This window comes from Arachis hypogaea, chromosome 2, assembly GCF_003086295.3.
Source record: "Arachis hypogaea cultivar Tifrunner chromosome 2, arahy.Tifrunner.gnm2.J5K5, whole genome shotgun sequence".
Taxonomy (NCBI): domain Eukaryota; kingdom Viridiplantae; phylum Streptophyta; class Magnoliopsida; order Fabales; family Fabaceae; genus Arachis; species Arachis hypogaea.
Window position 1 is genome coordinate 89,392,771 of NC_092037.1, and position 21,241 is coordinate 89,414,011.

General features: G+C 34.3%; 2 protein-coding genes across 3 annotated transcripts; one reads left to right on the top strand and one right to left on the bottom strand.

Moving 5' to 3' along the window:
- Window positions 1-1,544: 1,544 nt before the first annotated feature.
- LOC112727646 (uncharacterized) lies at window positions 1,545-2,888 on the bottom strand. The gene is made up of 4 exons (XM_025777505.1): window positions 2,820-2,888; window positions 2,669-2,732; window positions 2,390-2,554; window positions 1,545-2,293 (listed from the first exon to the last, which is right to left on the bottom strand). Exons 1-4 carry the CDS (start codon window positions 2,886-2,888, stop codon window positions 1,545-1,547), a joined length of 1,047 nt encoding a protein of 348 aa, XP_025633290.1.
- A 4,006-nt stretch (window positions 2,889-6,894) lies between these two features.
- On the top strand, window positions 6,895-10,948 carry LOC112750116 (uncharacterized). Of its 2 annotated transcripts, none has more exons than XR_011873774.1 (6): window positions 6,895-7,553; window positions 8,029-8,098; window positions 8,208-8,368; window positions 8,702-9,526; window positions 10,156-10,313; window positions 10,419-10,948. XR_011873774.1 is itself a non-coding variant. In XM_025798677.3 (6 exons), the coding sequence occupies exons 1-6, from the start codon at window positions 7,329-7,331 to the stop codon at window positions 10,544-10,546; spliced, it is 1,572 nt and encodes a 523-aa protein (XP_025654462.1). In that variant the 5' UTR covers window positions 6,895-7,328; the 3' UTR covers window positions 10,547-10,948. The 2 variants fall into 2 exon arrangements, 1 of the variants encoding a protein (XP_025654462.1); XM_025798677.3 differs by having other exon boundaries at window positions 10,151-10,313.
- The last annotated feature ends 10,293 nt before the right edge of the window (window positions 10,949-21,241 follow it).

The window sequence follows — 21,241 nt, forward strand, 5'->3', positions numbered from 1 at the left end:
AGTTCCTCATCAGGAACGGAATCTAGACCAGACACACGGAGAAGTCTTAACTGGTCCTAAGAATCTGAACTGGGCCACAGCCACGACTCATTCATTTTGGGTGATGCAGTGGACAAACAGGTATAATCACGTTCTTACTGAGCTTCCCATGGCTCCACAGCAGCTATTAGATACTTACATGTACTAGTACCGTTCAAAGTATGGCGATCACTTGAACTTGTCGGATCTTGTGGTCCAAGAGGATGTTGAGGGTGACCAAATTATGGATGATGAAAATGAAGAGCATGAGCCATAGTCACCGCCGCCTCCAACTCCACCTCCACCTCCACCCCCACTGCCAGAAGAACAACCTCACTCCACAAGCCAATATGTACCTCAGACACAGTTTACTATGTCGTTCCCGATACATCAGCCACATTTTGACTCAGGAGACGGAGGTTCTTTTATCCAGTTGCTTGGATTCATAGCCTTAGATGCCGGCCAAGCACAACATGGCCATCAGGCAAACTTCATGGCGGGTAGGCATTCGTTTGAGGCGAGGTATCCATTTCTCACCTACTCGGGGTGCTTCTGGAGGATTTGTATCTGGTGATTCTAGTATGAGTGACAGTGGTCGAGGAATTCTTAATAGTCAAAACTCTCACCATGTTTCGATGACTCTGATTGAAGAAAATGCTAAGACATTTTAGCATGAGACTGATGAGTACTTAGTGGATGAGCCAAATGACGAAGAAGACGGGGAGGATGAGGACGAGGACATGGAGGAGGAAGAATATGAGAACATGGACCAGGATGAAGAATCCCATAATGATGCAGGTATAATATTGCTTTACTTTTTTGGTCAATTGATGTTATCATAGTATTGTATGGTTTGTTGAGTAGGATTGATTAAATTATATACTTGTTTGGTCATTTGATGATATTATGTTCATGTATGGTATGTTGGTTAAGATTGATTATACTATATACTTGCTTGGTTTGATTGCATTATATACAGGTGACGCCTGTACTCCAGATGAGACAGGCAAAGGCTACAATCTCATTATTGATCTACCGCGTCGTAGCGCGAGTCGATACACTCCGTCTATGTTCAAAAAGGCTGCGAAGAAATGCAAGAACCTTATGAACATTGGAAAGTAGACAGCGAGGAAGTAGTTGTGGTGTAGTTAGTTTTCTCTATGTATTAGCTATCTTTCGTCAAGTATACTTTAACTATTTATGTATGACTAAACTTTCCTAAGTACCAACTACGTATTGTATGTTTCAGTTGAATTTCTTAAATTTCATTAACTATTATATGTATGATGACTTTGCATGTGACATAAGTTACAATGATTCAATTATCATAAAGTACGTTGACATAGGTTACAATGATTCAATTATCATAAAGTTCATTGGCATCAGTTACATTGTTTCAATTATCATAAAGTACATTGACATAAGTTACATTGTTTCAAATATCATAAAATCTACTGCGCATTATGGTCAGTACCTGGACCATCTCCCTGATGGCATCTACTATGACTGTGTCCCTCAGCCCCACATTACCTACATCGCCTCAGACGACGAAACATCCGTGTGTCCATCTCATTCAAGAAGCGCATCATCTTGGGACGACCTTTGGAAATGCGTCTCACGTACGGATTCAGTACGAATCGAGGACCATTGTAAGAAGGCCACGTAGTAGGATTCCCGAGTGGCCTAAACCTAGCCCGATAAACGCGTCTAACTTGGTCCATCTTATAAATGTCATGCACATACACCTGCCAATCTAGTTGTTGATTTGCACAACATGCAAACACATGCCGACAAGGAATTCGGTCCACTTGGAACTCACCACAGTCACATCGTTGACGACGGAGGTCAACAGCATACTCCACTCCACTTGGCATCTCACGCACTTCAAAGACCTCATTCTGCCTGTCGAAGCAATTAACCTGAATGTTTCCTGATGCAAGTTGATTTCCATGAATTTTGGTGGTCACATGCTCAGAAAAAACATGGCCAGCATTGATTCGAGCCTCCGCCTTGACTCTTTCCCGTGTGAACAACTCATTAAGTCTGTAGAATGTTGCTTTCACAAGTGTAGTAATGGGGAAATTGCGTGCACCCTTCAAGACTGAGTTTATATATTCCACTAGATTAGTCGTCATGTGACCCCATCGGTAACCACCGTCGAATGCCAACGCATACTGTTCACGGGGAATACGGTTTAACCAGTTAGTGTACGCCTCGCCCCGCTCTTGTAAACACTGGTAACGCATTTCATACTCGCGAACCGTCCTCGAATATCCTGCACAATATAAGATACGAAACAAAAAATAAGTTTCACGATGTTTAGATTGTTCGCAGCTATGTTAATAACAAACTTTGAAGTATTTAATGTTACCTATATTGACGATAAGCTTTTGCAGGTACGGTGCCTTGAATTTTCTCAAAAGGTTCAACTTTATATGCCTGATGCAAAACGTATGGAAAGCTCTAGGAGGTGACCAAGCTCTGTTACTGCGTTCCACATCTGCATTTATGCACTCATGTCGGTCTGATAAAAGTCCTACACCATCCCGAGTCACAACATGTTGACGCAGGTTACTAAGGAAAAAGTGTCACGCATCAGAAGTCTCTCCCTCAACAATAGCAAATGCAATCGGGACGATATTGTTGTTACCATTCTGGGAAACGGCCACTAACAAGCAACCCTTATACTTTCTGTACAAGTGAGTCCCGTCCACCTGGACAATTGGCTTACAATGTATGAATGCTCTAATGTAGGGGTAATAGCTCCAGAAAACTCGATGCAATACCCGAATATCACTTACCAAGTCATCTCCTTGATATGCAGACATAGTCTCAAAGTGTACGATAGCTAATGGTTCCTTATGACACATGGCCTCGAACCATCTGGACAACGCTTCGTACGATGCTTCCTAACCTCCAAATATTTTCTCAACTGACTTTTTCTTAGCCAACCAAGCTTTCCGATAACTAACGGTGTAGTTGAACTTCAACTGCACTTTTGTAATAACTGATTTTACCTTTAACGAGGGGTCAGCCTCAACTAATGGCTTTATGGCTTCTGCAATTGTATTTGAATCCACCTTTGAATGATCCTGAGAAATGGTTGCTCTAGTACAAGTGTGACAGCCGTTGTACCTCCTAATAACCCAACAGTACTTTCTGCTGATCATGCTAACTCTGATAAGCCAATCACACCTTGACCCGTACTGTGTACACTTCGCATAAAATGTCAACGGCTCCGACTCATACACACGGTAGTCTACATTTCTTCGCATCGCCTTAATAACAGCTTTCCTATAACTGAATTCCATCCCCACGGCAAATTCACCATCTGCGACAATAGAAACTTCTGCTAGGACAGCAGCCATACCATAAGTATTTAATACAGGATTGTTTAATGACCAAAATGAAAAGTAAATCAGTACTCACAACATCAATAATGATATTAATAAGCTTTACATTACGTTATTATCTCAATCTCAATAAAATAAAAATACAAACACATTAATACATACTGTTAATTAATACAAATTAACTAAATAACTAAAAATAAATACTAATCTTCTAAATAACTTCATAAATACTATAATAAACACTTGTTAATAAACCTTGATTAACTAAATAACTAAAAATAAATACTAATCGCCTAAATAACTAAAAATAAATACTATGACAAATACTCATTAATAAACCCTAATTAACTAAATTACTAAATAAATACAAATTAACTAAATAAACCCTAAATAACCTCATAAATACTATAATAAATACTTATTAATAAATTCTAATTAACTAAATAACTAAATAAATACTGGTTCCTAAATACTAATTATTTCAAAATATTTTTATCTTAAACTTGACTAAATAAACTCTTTTATAAATAATAGATTGAGTACGTGCATTCATATAGCCCGAAAACTCCGGAGCATGCATGGCTTCCAAATCCAAAACTTGCATGAAAGATGGCTCCTCAAATGGCACCTCGTTCGCGAGTGCATTTGCCACATCTGTTATATTCGGAGCCATAGTCCCGTCACCTTGATCTTCATTTCCGTCTGGACCAACAACTTCGTAATTGCTTTCTAACTCTTTTTCACTGTCACTATTGTAGTTTTCCCGTAAAATATTTCGGTCGGTCTCAGATTGTTCGAATTCAATGTACAACTCGATGAACGAGATTTTAGCACGACTTTCAATATACATTGAAAATATCTCTTGCATGCTCGTTTCGTCCGTTATATACTTGGTCTGAAATTGAACGAATCCACTAAATACTAGTCCAGGATATCTGTATAAAATATATGATATTTTCTTGACATCTCCGCATCTATCTTCTCACAAATCACGCCTTTAAGCTCTTCAAATGAAATTGTAAAGGGAATAACAATATCTAACAGATCTTCACAAACAAATTTTACTCCTTCAGGCGTCTGCAACAAAATCTGACCAAAATAATACACTTTCAAAAGGACTCTATCATCCATTCATTTCACTCACTTAAACAAAAACAGAAAACTTTACTATCAACTTTTTTCCAACCCAACTAGATAGACACCAGACCATGAGAAAGAAGAAGAGAAGTCGAAGAAGATAAAGAAACTTGGATCTGGTCGGCTGATTAGGATTCACACACCTTTACAAGTATATATATACACACACAATTCGGACCAACCGAGTTGTTTAACCTAATTTAAAAAAAACTATATAATAATGAAAACGGACTGTCCGATTTCATTTACGGCAAATTAAAAAATTGGGCCTCATGCACAACTCGAACCCAGCGATTTGTAGAACCTAATTCAAAAAACATATTAATGGAGAAAACGGATCATCCGATTTCATGTAAATCGTAATAAAAAAAATTTTGATCATGGAGAACTTGTAGGGTCCGATTTACTTTATGTGAATTTCAGATCCTCCCTCCATGTAAAACGGACCCTCTGATTTGCTTACAAAAATTTAAAAACAATGAACTCGAACGGTCCGATTTCTTAACATCAAATCTGAGAAAAAAATTATCCTACAAATTGGTCTAGCACCTCTATTATTCATAACCCAACACAACACCTTCACCTCTTTCATAACAAAAAAAAAAAATAAGCCCATGTGTCCTTAAAAAAAGAAGACAAGGTCTGTTGTTTTGCAGGTGAAATGTAACTTTAAAAGTGAGGTATAAATGCCTTCTCTCTTTTTTACGTGAGAATTTTAATGCTTAGCTTAAATAATTATATTTATCATGATTAATTATAATGTGTTAGAATTTTTTTCAGGTGAAATGCAACTTTAAAGTGAGTTACAAAGGCCTTCTCTCTTTCACGTGAGAATTTTAATGCTTAGCTTAAATAATTATATTTATCATGATTAATTATAATATGTTAGAATTATTTGGTTTTTGCACATAAAAAAATATTTTGGGTGGAAGTCAGGTTTTTTGGTTATTGTTCCATAAATCTTAAAATACATTTTTTCATTTTATGATTTTTATCATACAGTTTTAATTTATTGAAACATATATCCATTAGTATATATTTATACGAGTTAATTTTAATTTTATTTTTACTTAAAAAATATATATAAGAACAAAACAATATCTTAAAATTTAAAAATTAATTTTTTATTTATCAGTTAAATTTTAGTACAACATTCTCATTCTTATATATCAAATACAAGTATTTTATAAAAAAATAATTTTATTTTTTTAATAATAAAGATAAATTTTATGTTTTTAAATAATAATAATAATATAATCATTTTTTTTCTTTATAATTTATTTCAAATAAAGAAAAATTGATTCTTTAATTTTATTTTATAATAAAATTAAACGAATGGTAGCTAATCAAAATTAGTTTTAAGCTTTTTTTTTTCAAATTTATAAAATTCAAGATAATAAAAATTACTCTTTTTTAAGAGAATAATTAATAAAATCAATCCATCCTAAATAATATATATATGGGAGTTAATGATCATAAAAGGATCACTAGTAAGAATAATAACTATATTTGAAAAATAAATTTTTTATTTTTTTAAATAAATACGATAAAATGTAATTTTTTATTATGCAATTTTAAATAAAATTAAAAAAATTTTAAAAAATATATTATGAAATAAAAAATACAATTAACAATTAATAATATCAATTAAAAAAACGAAGAAGATTCATTTTTATTTTCTACTGTAATAATAATGAATGTTACGTATTAAATAAGTGAATAGTATACATAATATTATAAATTTATAAATTTATAAACTCAAACTTTCATTTTGTATTTCTCTTTGTAAAATAATTCAAATACGAAAAAAAATCAACACTCAATACTATTATATTAAAATAATTAATAATTTTAAATATAATTAATCAGTCTAACTAATTCTCACGTGTAATAGAGAAAGAAAATTCTATAAAATTGTATCTCACTTTTAAAATAATAGACCTTATCTTTTTGTTTAAAGGACACTTATCAATTATTTATTAAGACAACACAAATTTATAAATATAATTTTTTTTTATACCATAAAATTCAGCTTAAGTTTATATACTCATATACTGTTCATATAAAGTTGATAGTCAATAGCGACTGACAACTAATATCTTCACGTATAGGGGGGGATGTGATTTTCCACCATAAAAGACTTTTTCAATCCCGATATAGTATCAGGGTAAAATTCATGGCTGTCTTTCATTTAACCGCAATCCAAGCCTGTTCTCCCTACATTGAGATTACGGTATTACCCTTTTTCACTAGACGGATCAGGATGATTGTTCCCATCTCCCAAGATCAGCATTTGTATGTATTCTAACTTCCAACTCTTATCATATATCTCAAGGGTTCATAATGTAATACAAATACGAATTATATCCTTTTTGAATATTCACAGCAGCTGCATTTTCAATTTTAATCTTGTTAATTAAATTTTATCACACTAATTCGGTAGTTAGATGGTCAACTTTTACATAAAAAACCGCGTCAAACCGTTGGTATGTAGTAACCAAGTCATCAAGTAACTCGTGCTGTCAAATTATATTATTATTCTAATTCTACAACTTTCTTATACAGTATAGTATTTATTTATATTTATTAGTATCATCATAGTATAAACTCCTAGAAAGGCTCTGCTCTACCACTCTATAAAAGGAGCCCACATCACCTCATAATAGAACAATCCCTCTCCACAAGGATCAGATAGATTCTTCATTTTCATCTCACTAACCAACAAAACCTAATTATTGAATCATAAGAAACCAGTGTCTCAACCCATCAAACTTGGTTCTGTTGTGTGTGGTTCACAGACACCACAAACACTTTCAACTCATGAAAGCCCTCATAAGCAGTTCTTGTTCCAAGGCCATAGTTGGGAGCCTTGGATCAAATATTTATCATAGGAGAGGTGGTGGTGGTGGTGTTGCTGCTCATGTTCCTGGGAGAGTTGAGTTCTGCTTCTCACTGAGATCAAGAAATGACAAAAGGGGCTGCAGCTTTTGGTTCCTTAAGAAAAAGGGTGTAACCCCAATTCTTTCAGTGCCACCAAAAACTGAGGTATAATAATATATATGTTACTTGGTTTTCTTTGTTTGAGTTCTTGTGGGGTGTTTATCTGTTTGGAATATCCATGCACTTTCCTTTCTTTTTGGTTGGGAAAGTGACAGAAAATGATAGAAAAAAAAAGGGATTTTGTTACTTTCTTCTAGATTGCCATCTAGTTGGGGAGATTCTTACTGTTCCTATTTTACTCTCTTGCCATCAGTTTACTTTTTCTGTTAGTGGAACTTCGGAAGATATGAATCAAACTAACAAATTTTTCTTATTTCTTTTGTTTATGCAACAAACTTGTAACCTCTACTACTATAAGGAGAAATTTGTTATTCAAAGTCTTATGTAATTGCTCTATACAAGCTACAAAAGAATTGGATGTATATAAGATTTTGGCATATTTGTTGGTTTGCAAAATTTTGTTTTGTATATATAAGCTACTTTGATTTCTTTTTCTTGGTTTGCAAAAAATTTGTTGTAGGTGGAATTGGAACCATCAGAGCCAGATTTGGAAACTGTAGAGCCTCAAGCTCAAAAAAGTGAACAAACAAGTCAGTTCTTAGTTTTGATGGATCTCTTTTACTTCTGTTTGCCTCTTAAGTTTTCCACTGGATATTCCCTGACATTCAGATTCCAATCATTGAAATATGTTGTTTGCAGATGAATCAAAGTTTGTACACGTAACATTTCAGTTGCAAAAGAATTGCTTCTTTGGCGAACAGTTTCTAATAGTTGGAGAAGATCCTATGCTTGGTTCTTGGGACCCTTTAGAGGGATTACCAATGGCCTGGTCTGATGGGCATGTATGGACTGCTAATCTGGTGAGTATCCTCTTCAACACATAAAATTACTCTATTTGTTTCAAAATAACTGTCAGTTGGAACAAAGTGATGCCATATTGCCATATAAAATGAGATTAATTTTTATGCACTGACCATATAAGTGAGTTTTGCACTATAATCCACTTAGATGCTTGTATTTGTATAACACTTTTTGCTAATGTAATATAACATGATTGGACATATATATACATCGCATTGAATTAGATAATCTTTTTAATATATCACTTTTTTCATAACGACAGTCAATTTGAAACGAAAGGAATATTGTCTAAAGAAAGGTTATCTAAGATGTGAATCTCTTCATGTAATCAGGATATTCCTGCTGGAAAGTCAATTCAGTACAAGTTTATACTGAAACGAAAAGCAGGGAAGATTGTGTGGCAACCGGGCATGAATCGAATCCTCAACATTTCAGAAAATATGAATAGAATAATTGTTAGTGAGGATTGGGAGAAGGCTGAACTTCAGGAAATAATAGAGGAAGATCAAATTGCTCAATCAAATGAGGAACTTCAAGTTGTCTCAGAGACATCTACTTTAGCTGAAAATTCAGATATTCCTAAAGAGGAACTTGTTTCCGGCTTGTCCGAAGCATCAGACCTTGAAGCTAGCCAAAGCCAAACTGATGATGCAGAGAATCCGATTACTGAAGAACCTGAGGTGCAGAAAGAACCTGAGGTGCAGAAACCCCGCAGTGATAGTATTTCTTACTCAACGGAGATGCCATTGGCTATTGTTGCAGACAACATAGGTTCTTTTGAGGATTCCAGCAACAATACAAGCTATGAGAACAATTTAAGCAATATTCAACTGAATGAACAATCTGCAGATGGTTCCAGAAATGGACATATAAGTATAATGCATAATCTGGTGGACAATGGAAATGCTGAACCACTAATGAATCAGGAGGCAACAGTTAAGGAGACTAAATTATTCGAGTTAGAACCAGCTCCTGTTCTTGTACCTGGTTTAGAGTTGCCTTTTGAAGAAGAAGGTCCTGATGTTGACGTTCAAGAAAGGATTACAATGGAAACTTCAAGTGAAACTTTTGAATCTAAGGATGATGAAGTTCAAGAAAGGACTACCATGAAAACTTCAAGTGAAGCTTTTGAGCCTATGGATCAGAATAAACCAGAGGTAATGGCTTGATGAGTGTGATGCTTCTCTATCTCCTACCGTTTGTAGGGAATTGCTCGATTTTGTTTCTTTAGGAGTGACAAGTTATTTTATGTTTTGACTTTTGATTCCATTTCGTTTGTATCGTGGTCTTTGTTTATCAATGAAGTGAAATTCATTCATATCTATAGCGCATCAACTTGTTTCTCATATATACATAACACTAAGGCATCTGAATGCTGAGAAGAGACTGAAAACAAAAAACGTGTTATCAATTTAGCTTCTAGCATTGATTAAACTTAACCATCATGAAGTGCCAAAGAGCCAACTGTTATGAACAATGCTTAAAACACAATACTCTCATATCATATTGATCGTCGTTTTAACTTTCTTGTAATATTCATAAATCAGATACAATCATTTATGAATGTATCAGATATGTTAATTTATGAGTGTCCCGAAAAAGTCAAAGTGACTGGTGAGTAATTCTTAACTATTGACTACAAGCATCATGTCTTTAAGGCAATATAGAATCATGGATTCTTCAAATTGATGCAGCTGTTAAATTCTTCAAGAGTTAAGACTAGTTTTAATATATCCTTGATTTTATTTTCTTTTTCATGTGCTTAATCTGAAACTGTTCAGTTCAGTAAGGAGCAAGAATCCAACAACGGTGCACCCCAAGAGATAATTGCAACCATCAAGGACGAGCCACATCACCATTACAATGAACATGAGCAGCATTTTCATCTAGCACCGTCGATGGAGGACAGATCGAATCCCCCGACACATGATGATGACGATGATGGTAATGTCTTGCAAAACGACATCCAATGGGGCCGTGAAACAGTAAAGAAGTTTCTAACAAAACTTGGGTTGATTTGATTTGATTTGAATGTGTGAAACTTTACAGAAGAACCAGTAGAAGTAGAAGGAAGAACTTCCCTGGAACTCATCATGAGTTGTGTGATTGTTATGATCCATTTGCCTAGATTTTTGTTGTCCTGGGAAAGATGGATAGGAGCTCAAGAAGTTTGTTGATGATGGCTTGTTGATTGTGTCTAATACCTATTATCAAGGTATCAACTACTCTCGATTTCACTGGTAAACTCAAACTCGAACAAGTTTATGAGTTTAGGTATCCAAATTGAGTTCATGATTTTACCAGTAAACTCTACTGAGTTTAGATAAACTATCGGATTTGATTACCTTGCCATATTGTCTGTTGAAGACAATGCTGCTGCTGTTGTATAATATGTTGTCATATTTAGCTGTATAATGTATCATGTATCATTCAATTCAGTTTTGGCCACTTTTTGTATATAGAACTAGCATGCTAGGAGTTTCATTTGCAATAGAGAGAGCTTTTGTTATGTATACCACATAACATATTTGTAGTTCTATAATTATCTGTTGTAATAAAATCTATGAGTGCTCTTTTTATGTTTTCTGTTTCGTTCTAGCAGAGAATAAAAGACAAAAGCTTAAAATTATCTGTCTTAACGACATTTTAAGATTTTTGTGAGATAGGATTCCCTTTTATTGTATGATCGAGACATGAAGGTGCAATAGATCTCATTGCTTTGGGTTAACATTTTTATGTAATGGGTGTACATACAAGAGATTTCAACGTTCAAGTAAATAACACTCTAAAAAGTATAGGGATGATGACTAGATAATATATCTTGAATATATGGTAAATTTTTTATTTATAAAGTTTGGAGGAGTATATGAAGAAGATCTGAATAGATCACTACAAAATTGATGCAGGATCTTAAGTGTATATATTTAAATTATGTTCTTTATAAACCAGTTTAAGACGTTTTTAAGTTGATTAAGTGCATGTTTGGGCGCCATTATTTTGTTAAAAAAAGATCTTTTTTCAAGTGTTTGGCAAATTTCTAGTAGTAAAAGTAAAAGCACTAGTAAAATAAAAAAATTTTTTTTGAGAAGTTGTAATTTACATCTTTTTTTAAAAGATCTTTTTTCCTTAAAAAAAAATGTTTTTCATGTAATAAATAAACAAAAAAGTACTTTTATATTGTTATACCCAAACATAATTGATAGATAAAAAGACCTTTTTACATGAGATATCTAAACATAAAATTACTTTTACTTTTCTATAAGATCTTTTAAAAAAAGATAACTTGAAAAAAGATCTTTTTTTAAAAACTCACCCAAACAAGCCCTAAAAATTGGATCGTAACAATAGAAATGTATTTTATTTCATTAATTAATAATCATAAAGAAAATTCCTTATTAATAATAATGTATCGACTCCTACAATCAATCACTTAATTTGAAATATAAATTGTATTACTTTTGCTTCGCTAAGCTTTCTAGTTTCCAAAGTTTTACTAGAAATTATTTAAATTAAAGGTGAGTTCTATGATGTCTTTTATTATGATACTTAAATTGTCTAACTTAATTTTTAAAAATAAAAAATAAAATATTTAAAATAAAAAATAAAATATTTAAAATTTATTAAATATTATCTATTTGCCTTTTTTAATAAGTTTTGGCACAATCTCAAAGGCACCATAACATTTACCTAAATTAAATCATAGATCATATGTGATGCTCAATTACCTCTAGCGAGGTGTCCAAACTCCAAAGCGTATAGTATTTTTAATCAGATTGAAAACTCTCAAGTTATATAAATATAATATACACTCTTGGAAACTGCTCAATTTTAAAATGTCAGTGGTCCGTGATAAACGGGAAGCCTAAAACGTACGGCAAGGGAAGTTGAGAGTTGAGACTTGAGACCTTACATAGTATAGTATTGGACTAGATAACAGCCAAAATAAGACACAGTTATTAATTAATAATTATTGATTGCTGCCATAATTATTATTCTGGAAATTTCTTTTGCTTTTAGGTTGGAGGGATCCACCTCCTATATTTTGCAAAGGCATAGTAATCTGTTTTGCACAAGGAGATTTTTTCAGTAGTGAAAGTATTTTAAGGATCTTAAAGGATCAAGTTATAAAACAAAGTAGCTAAAATTCAGGGGTTAGTTTATACATATTGATTTTTTGCATATTAGTCCAGATTTAGCCGAAAGCCTCTGTGCTTGGACTTCAAGAGCTCAGCGCCTTTGGTGTTCTCATGCGCCAACGTGCACGAATCTCCCAGCTTTGACTTTGAGCTCCGGAAGGTTTGCCGCGCCCCACTTCTAGTTGCTTCAAGCTGTTTTGTTGGAGTTCAGAAAAGAAATCTTGCTCCACCGTCCATGGCGGACTCGTCTCCAACAATCCTACCGCCGCGGCAGTCACACCCGTGCTTTATAAACTTATTGAACTGGTTGTCCCTCCTTGATCACCGTGCGGCGTGCAATGATTGCAGATGGAAGAGGCTGAAAAGCCTGCGGGTGCAGCCGCAAGGACGGATCCTCTGGCGGCTCTTCATGAAACTTTTCCAACATAGAAACATGGAAGACTGGATGAATACTGAATAGTGCTGCCAGCAGGGAGCTCCAATCGGTATAATACCCACAACTTACTTGTTCCTAAGATCACTCACTCATATAAATGACGCTATCATATTTTCATCTTCAAACTCACTAACACTCGTAAAACAAAGGAGAGAATTTTAAAACATACTTATTTTCATTATGGAACACACACATACATTTCACAAGGCAAATGTGTCTTTATATAGACAATGCTTCCTACTAAAATAATAATTTATGAATTACAACTCAATTTTGTAATGACTACTATTTTATGAGTTGGCTTCATAAATCTTCTTTCAACTTGTATTCATGTAGTTTCCATAATCTTCTAATTTGCTTGACTTCCAATTGCAATTCAATTTGATTTTGAATTTTTTCAATGTTGTAGAATGTTGTAGGTATACTACTCTCTTGAATGTTCTTCAAAAATCTTCAAACTTCCAACATTAACTTCTAGCAATATCTAGCCAATTGATGATTATTGTATTTAACTAAAACTTTGCTTCTTCTTTGACCATTTTGACTTCAAAAAACTCTTCATGAAAATTCTAGTGATGCAAGTTGATTTATAATGAATTAACATTGCCTCCCTTAAATCAAGCTTGCAGAATTAATCATTCCAAGCATCTTCTTCAATTTGTAAAATAACTCTGTCTTTAATGGCTTTGTAAAGATATCTGCAACTTGTTTTTCAGATGGACAGTACTCGATCACAACTTCTTTCTCATTTACCAACTCTCTGATTTTATGAACCCGAATATTAATATGCTTCGATCTTCCATGGAATACTGGATTTTTGCAAAGTGCAATAGCTGACTTGTTATCGCAAAATATTGTTGTTGGAATATTTTGTTTCTCGTTCAATTCCTCAAGAATTCTTCTTAGCCAAACTGCTTGTGTTGCACAACTTGTTGCTGCTATATATTCTGCTTCTGCTGTAGATAGTGCTACTACTGGTTGTTTCTTTGACGACCATGAAATTGCACCAGAACCAAGATGAAATACAAATCCTGAAGTACTTTTTCTTGTTTCTATATCTTCGGCCCAATCACTATCAGTGTAGCCAACAAGATTTACTTCATTAGTATTCTCATAATAAATTCCATCATTTAAAGTACCTTTGATATATCGAAGAATTCTCTTTGCCGCTTGCAAATGGTTGATACAAGGCTCCTCCATAAATCTGCTAAGCAAACCAACTCCAAACACAATATCTGGTCTAGTCGCAGTCAAGTATCTCAGACTTCCAATCAAGCTTTTGTAGTATGTGGGATTTACTGCTCTTCCTTTATCTTCTCTCAACAATTTGAACTTCTCTTCGACTGGAGTAGAAACTGGTTTTGAGTGCTCCATCTGAAATTTCTTCAAAATATCATTTGTATATTTCTTTTGAGAAATGAAAATTTCACCATCTTTTTGAACTACTTCAATGCCAAGAAAATAAGACATCAAACCCATATCTGTCATTTCAAAGTGCTTTATCATAGCCTCCCTGAATTCTGCAGTTATCTTCAAATTGTTCCCAGTAAAGATCAAATCATCAACATAAAGACACACGATCAAGATATCTCCATTTTCAACGAACTTGATATAAAGAGTATGCTCAAACGGACATCTTCTGAAACCATTCTCAATGAAATAAGAATCAATCTTCTTGTACCATGCTCTTGGTGCTTGCTTTAATCCGTACAAAACTTTCTTCAATTTATAAACTTTATCTTCTTTTCTAAGAACTTCATATCCTACAGGTTGCTCAACATACACTTCTTCTTCTAAAGTGCCATTTAGAAATGCAGACTTAACATCCATTTGATGTATCTTCCACTTATTTTGAGCCGAGAGTGAAATAATCATACGAATAGTATCTAATCTAGCAACAGGAGCAAATACTTCAAAGTAGTCGATACCTGGTTTTTGTTTGTATCCTTTTGCAACTAATCTTGCTTTGAAATGATCAACTTCACCACTAGGTTTGTACTTAGTCTTGTAAACCCACTTTACTCCAATCGGCTTCTTATCTGTTGGTAAATCTGTCAGCTCCCATGTGTCATTCTTTTCAATGGCATGAATCTCCTCATCCATTGCTTTCTTCCAATTGTTATCTCTAGAGGCTTCTTCAAAGTTTAACAGCTCACAATCTGAAAATAGAGCAAAATTTATGATTTCTTCATCGGACTGATCGTTGTCATTGCCAACCTCATAATCTGCTAATCTAGCTGGTAGTCTCTTCTCTCTTTGAGGTCTTCTAGATGATTCTGGTTGCTCGGTTGCATCAGGTTGTCTTTCTTCTTCATCATCACATGTATTTGAAATTATAATCGGATGCTTTTCTGTCTTTGTGTTCCAGTCCCATATGTCTTTCTCGTCGAACGTCACGTCTCTGCTGATGATCACTTTCTTTGATACTGGATTGTACAACTTGTATGCTTTTGAGTCTGTGCTATAGCCAATAAAGATACACTTCTCGCCTTTATCATCTAACTTCTTCCTTAATTGATCTGGTACGTGGGTATAAGCGATACACCCAAAGACTCTGAAATGATGAATGGAAGGCCGCTTTCCACTCCAAGCTTCCTCTGGAGTTTTATCACGAACACTTTTTGTTGGACACCTGTTTAAAATATGAACTACTGTTGCGACTGCTTCTGCCCAAAACTCTTTAGGCATTTGTTTTGACTTGAGCATGCATCTGACTATATCCATGATGGTTCTATTCTTTCTTTCAGCAACTCCATTTTGTTGAGGAGTGTATCTAGTTGTTAGTTGGTGTTGAATTCCATGTTGCTTAAAGTATTCTGAACATGCAAGATATTCTGTTCCTCTGTCTGTTCTGAGAATTTTGATTTTACAGCCACTTTGTTTTTCGACAAACGCCTTGAATGTCTTAAAGACATCACATGCTTCTGATTTTTGCTTCAGAAAGTATACCCATGTATATCTACTAAAATCATCAATAAAAGTGATAAAGTACCTGCTACCACCATTACTTGGAACTTCTACAGAACAAAGATCTGAATGCACAATTTCAAGTAATCTTCTAGCTCTCCAAGACTTTCCTGTAGGGAATGGATCTCTGTGCTTCTTTCCCAGTTGACAAATCTCACAAACACAATTGGGAATATGAATCCGTGGTAGACCAGAAACAAGTCCTTTTCTTGACAGGTAGTTTAGGCCAGAAAAATGAAAGTGCCCAAACCGCATATGCCACAACCAGTTATCATCAAGTATCACAGAACTCATGCAAGAAGGATTAACATGTTGAATTTTTAATGGAAACATTCTGTTTGAAGTCATCTTTGCTTTATCAATGAACCTTCCATTGTTGTCAAATACAGTGCAATATCCACGATAAGTTATCATCTTATATCCCTTCTCAGATAATTGCCCCATACTCAGTAAATTGTAATCAAGTTCAGGAGCATAGAAAACATCAGAAATATAACTCATAGAACCATCTTTCAATCTAATTGGTATGTGCCCTTTTCCTTCAATAGGGATCTTTGTACTATTACCAAACTTCAATAATAGTTTAACTGAATCATCTATTGAAGAAAATAACTCCTTTCTACCAGACATATGATTACTGCAAACATTATCCAAGTACCATATATTTTCATCTTCAGCACATGAATTACTTGTAAAAAATAAAGTCTGAGTACCCGGATTATCATCAGTGTTTTGATGCTGATTTTCTGCAACGTGTGTTTGATTGTTATTCACCATTTTGAATCTGCAATCTGCTACTTTGTGTCCATACTTTCCACAATGAAAACAGTTGAAATTGGTTCTTTCTTGATAAAAATTGCCTCGACCTCTTCCTCGGTTGACAGGCCTGAAATTCGTTCCACCTCTTCCTTGATTAGGTGGTGTAAAATTTTTGTAACTTCCTTGATTGTAATTGCCACGACCTCTACCTCTAAAACTTCCTCTGCCTCTACTGTGAAAATTAAAACCACGACCTCGTCCTTCTTGTGTACGACTTGATTCTGGGCAACGTTGTTGAAATTCACTCGACTTTTCAGGGCTTCCTCGGTTGATTTTTCTGACTTCTCTAGTATTCTACTGATGTGGCTTTCCATGGTTCCTTGCAACTCTGCAATCGTCATAGTATCCATATCGTGGGACTCTAGTATCGTAGTCACCACATGGTCATACGTCATCGGCATGGTGCGAAGAATTTTCTCTACCACTTTGCTATCGGGCATATCTTCTCCATAGACTCTCATCTTATTGACAAGATCTGTAACACGAGTAAAATATTGCTCAATGGTTTCTGAGCTAGACATCTCGTATCTTTCATATTCTCTTCTTAAAGACTGTAGCTTTGCTTTTTGAGATTTATCTACGCCTTTGTATGACAGCTTCAACGTGTTTCATGCTTCCTTTGCACTTTTGGCATTTGCTATTTTGCCAAACACCGTATAATCTACTCCTTGATGAATTTGAGATAGCGCCAATTGATCTCTCCTCTGTTGGGCAGCATCTGCTCCTTCTTGCAAACCTGGTTCAATGAAATTCCACAGGTTCTGGGCCTTCAAATGGGTAGACATCAAAGTCTCCCAATAACTATAATCAAGTTTCCCATCTAACTTGGGACCGGACCACACAATATTGAAAATGTTTGCCATACTGATTCTATGAATAAACAACTATGTGAGAACTCTCCCACACCTCACAAACTCTCAAACACCAGGCGCTGGATTAACCAGCTCTGATACCAAATATAAGTATAATACCCACAACTTACTTGGCCCTAGGATCACTCACTCATATAAATGACGCTATCATATTTTCATCTTCAAACTCACTAACACTCATAAAACAAAGGAGAGAATTTCAAAACATACTCATTTTATTATGGAACACACACATACATTTCACAAGGCATATGTGCCTTTATATAGGCAATGCTTCCTACTAAAAATAAATAATTAATATATTTTATGAGTTGGCTTCATGAATCTTCTTTTAACTTGTATTCATGTAGTTTCCATAATCTTCTAATTTGCTTGACTTCCAATTTCAATTCAATTTGATTTTGAATTTCTTCAATGTTGTAGAATGTTGTAGGTATACTACTCTCTTGAATGTTCTTCAAAAATTTTCAAGCTTCCAACATTAGCTTCTAGCAATATCTAGCCAATTGATGATTATTGTATTCAACAAAAACTTTGCTTCTTCTTTGACCATTTTGACTTCAAAAAACTCTTCATGAAAATTCTAGTGATGCAAGTTAATTTATAATGAATTAACAGTGCGCCAGCTTTCCCACACGCCACTGCACTCGACAGGGGCCAAAAAAATTTTTCCGTAGTTGTGGATGCTCCTTACAGGGGTGTTCATAAAATAATGAAATTATGGTTAATAAGTTAAAAAATTATAACTACATTTTAGTTAATTAATTTAATAAAATAATTTTAAAAATTATATTTATATTATTAGAAAGTGATTAACTGAAATTAAATTCTGAAAACCGATTTTTAATTCATTAATTAAAATTAAAACCAAATTTTATGTAACTATTATGTTTAAATTAGTTAACAGAATTTTTTTTTATAAAAATTGGTTTTTAATCAGTGAAAAATCCATTCCCTTTCTTGAAATATTTTATCGCAGCGGTGTTGATCTGCTTGTTTGTTCATGCAGCTTTGAGTTTGGTGCAAATAGAAATCCAACTCATCATTAAGAAATTTGCAGGTCCTCAAGAAGGAGTCAACTTCCACCATAAAAATATTAAAATATCATAATTAAAAATAAAATCAAGAAAATATAAAAAATAGAAAAAATTAATGTAATTTATTAAAATATTATTCTATAATTAGCGTACTTTTAATCTATATATTGGTAAGAACCTTGTAATTAAGAGAAAAAATAAAGATTAGTTTTTTAAATTATTCTTCTTATTTTTTCTAAATTTTTTGTACTAACATAATATGCTATTAGAGCAGAGTTAGGTTCTGGAAAAAAATATCATCACTGTCCCAACAATACTACCAAAACCTAACATGTCCATATCTGAAGAAACCAGCAACACTACCACCCCAAAATCAATCATTTCTGACGAATTGACATTGCAAATATGCTACGCAATAGTCTTGGAATGTAATCATCACAAATCAATTCTGACAATTTATCAATTGGTTTCAAATTAAATGGAGATAGTTATCTATTATGGGCAATTTTGATGAAAAAAATTGGAGAAAGAGGAAAGAAGGCTCGCCTAATAGGAGTATTTTTGGCACCGACAGAGACGGAACCAGCATATAATCAATGGGAACAAGCAAATCAAACAGTTTTTACTTGGATTATCCAAAATATCGAAGCAAACCTGATGAACAATGTATCTTAATTTTCAACTTCAAAGGCACTATGGAATGGTTTGGCAACCACTTATGGAAGCGGTACCAATCCGATGTAGATCTACAACCTACATCGACGAGCCAACACTCAAAAATAAGGACATGATACCTAGAGGGATTTTGGAACAAATTGTAAGCCATATGGATGGCCATTGACAGAAAACAACCAAATCCCATGAAATGCCCTGAAGATATTCTGATTTTCAACCGATTAAAACAAGATCAGTTCCTTACTAGAATTTGATGAAAAATTCGAAACAATGAAAGAATTTATTGAAGCAAGAGACATCTCATTCGATCGAATCCGCCTATGCCACTATTCATAGAGAGGCGGCCCAACTTCAGATCTTGAAGCCTACCATCGACGGCGTAGGCGATGCATCACAAGGAGAAATTGGGATCAGACTAGTTGCAAAAAATAGAGCAAACCGAGCTGTACAGAGACGTAGTCACTACTTTCAAGCATTTGTCACCACGGGAGAAGGAGGATAAAAGTCATCTCTTCTTCACACACTGTGAAATGAAGAAACACACCAAAGAAAACTATTTTAGGATTGTGGGTTATCCAGATTGGTAGAAAAATAATCCCAAGTCTTCGAAAAATCAGAACAAGGGAGTCACCGCTTTGAGCATTCCAGAAGTCACCAGCAGAGCAGCGGCAGCAAGACCAGAAGAGAGGAAGCAAGTTGCAGTAGCAGGGCAGCAGCGGCAGCAAGGGCTGAAATTGTGCTAGAAGGTAAAGAGGAAGAAATGGAGACCCAAAATCAGAATCCAATTAAAAAAATAAATGAATGAATTTCGATTGTGGGGCTACCGATACTATGACTCATGACTTCCATGATTTCAATAGCTTGACTATACCCTCAAAAGTCCATATTGAAACAGTTAGTGAAAAATTAATCAATATTAAAGGAGGAGACTCCATTACTTTTTCAAAAAGATTAAAATTAAAAAATTGCCTCTATACTCCTGTACTATTATCAAAATTATTGTCTGTTAGTCAAGTAACAAAGGAACTAAATTGTGTGGTACTCATGTATTCTACCTTTTGTCTTTTACAAAACATTCTTACGAAGGAGATCATTGGGCATGGTATTGAGCGAGAAGGTCTTTACTACGTTGATGAAGTAGCATACCAAGGTCATGCCATACTTGCTCACGGAACGGTTACTAGACAACTTTGGTTATGGCACAGACGTCTCGGACATCCTTCATTTGGGTATCTCAAGTTTTTATTTCCTAATCTTTTTACAAGTAGCACTGAACCTCTCAAATACGAAACTTGTATTCGTGCAAAAATTACAGAGTTTTTTTTTCTTCCACCAATACTAGAATTAATTCTATTTTTTCTCTAATGCACTCTGATGTGTAGTGCCCAGTCCCTATTTTTCATAATAACTTTTAATATTTTGTATTATTTGTGGACGTTTTTTCTCGCATGACTTGGGTATATTTTTTAAAACACAAATCTAAAGTACCTGATAAATTTTTTATTTTCTACTAAATGATTCAAACTCAATTCAACAAGAAAATTCAAGTACTTCGCTCAGATAATGGTGGAAAATTTATAAACCAATCAATGCATACTTTTTTAGGGGTATAAGTGCTTCAATCCAATCACTTGTCATGTTCATGTGACCATGGATTATGATTTTTTAGAATCCGAATTTTACTTCAACCGCCAACATGGCATTCAGGAGGAGAAAAATAACGAACCACCAGGTTGGCTAAATAACCTTTGTTGTCCAAAAACTGTTCAAACATAGTAAGTAAATGGAGTCACCAAGTATACTTTACTCAACGTAGGAAACAACTCAGTACATACAACCAGTGAAAGTTCTTTTAAGAATATCAGGCAAGAGGTAAATAATTGGCAATCTGGTAATTTACTCTCTGTTTTTAATGAGGCCACTAACAATA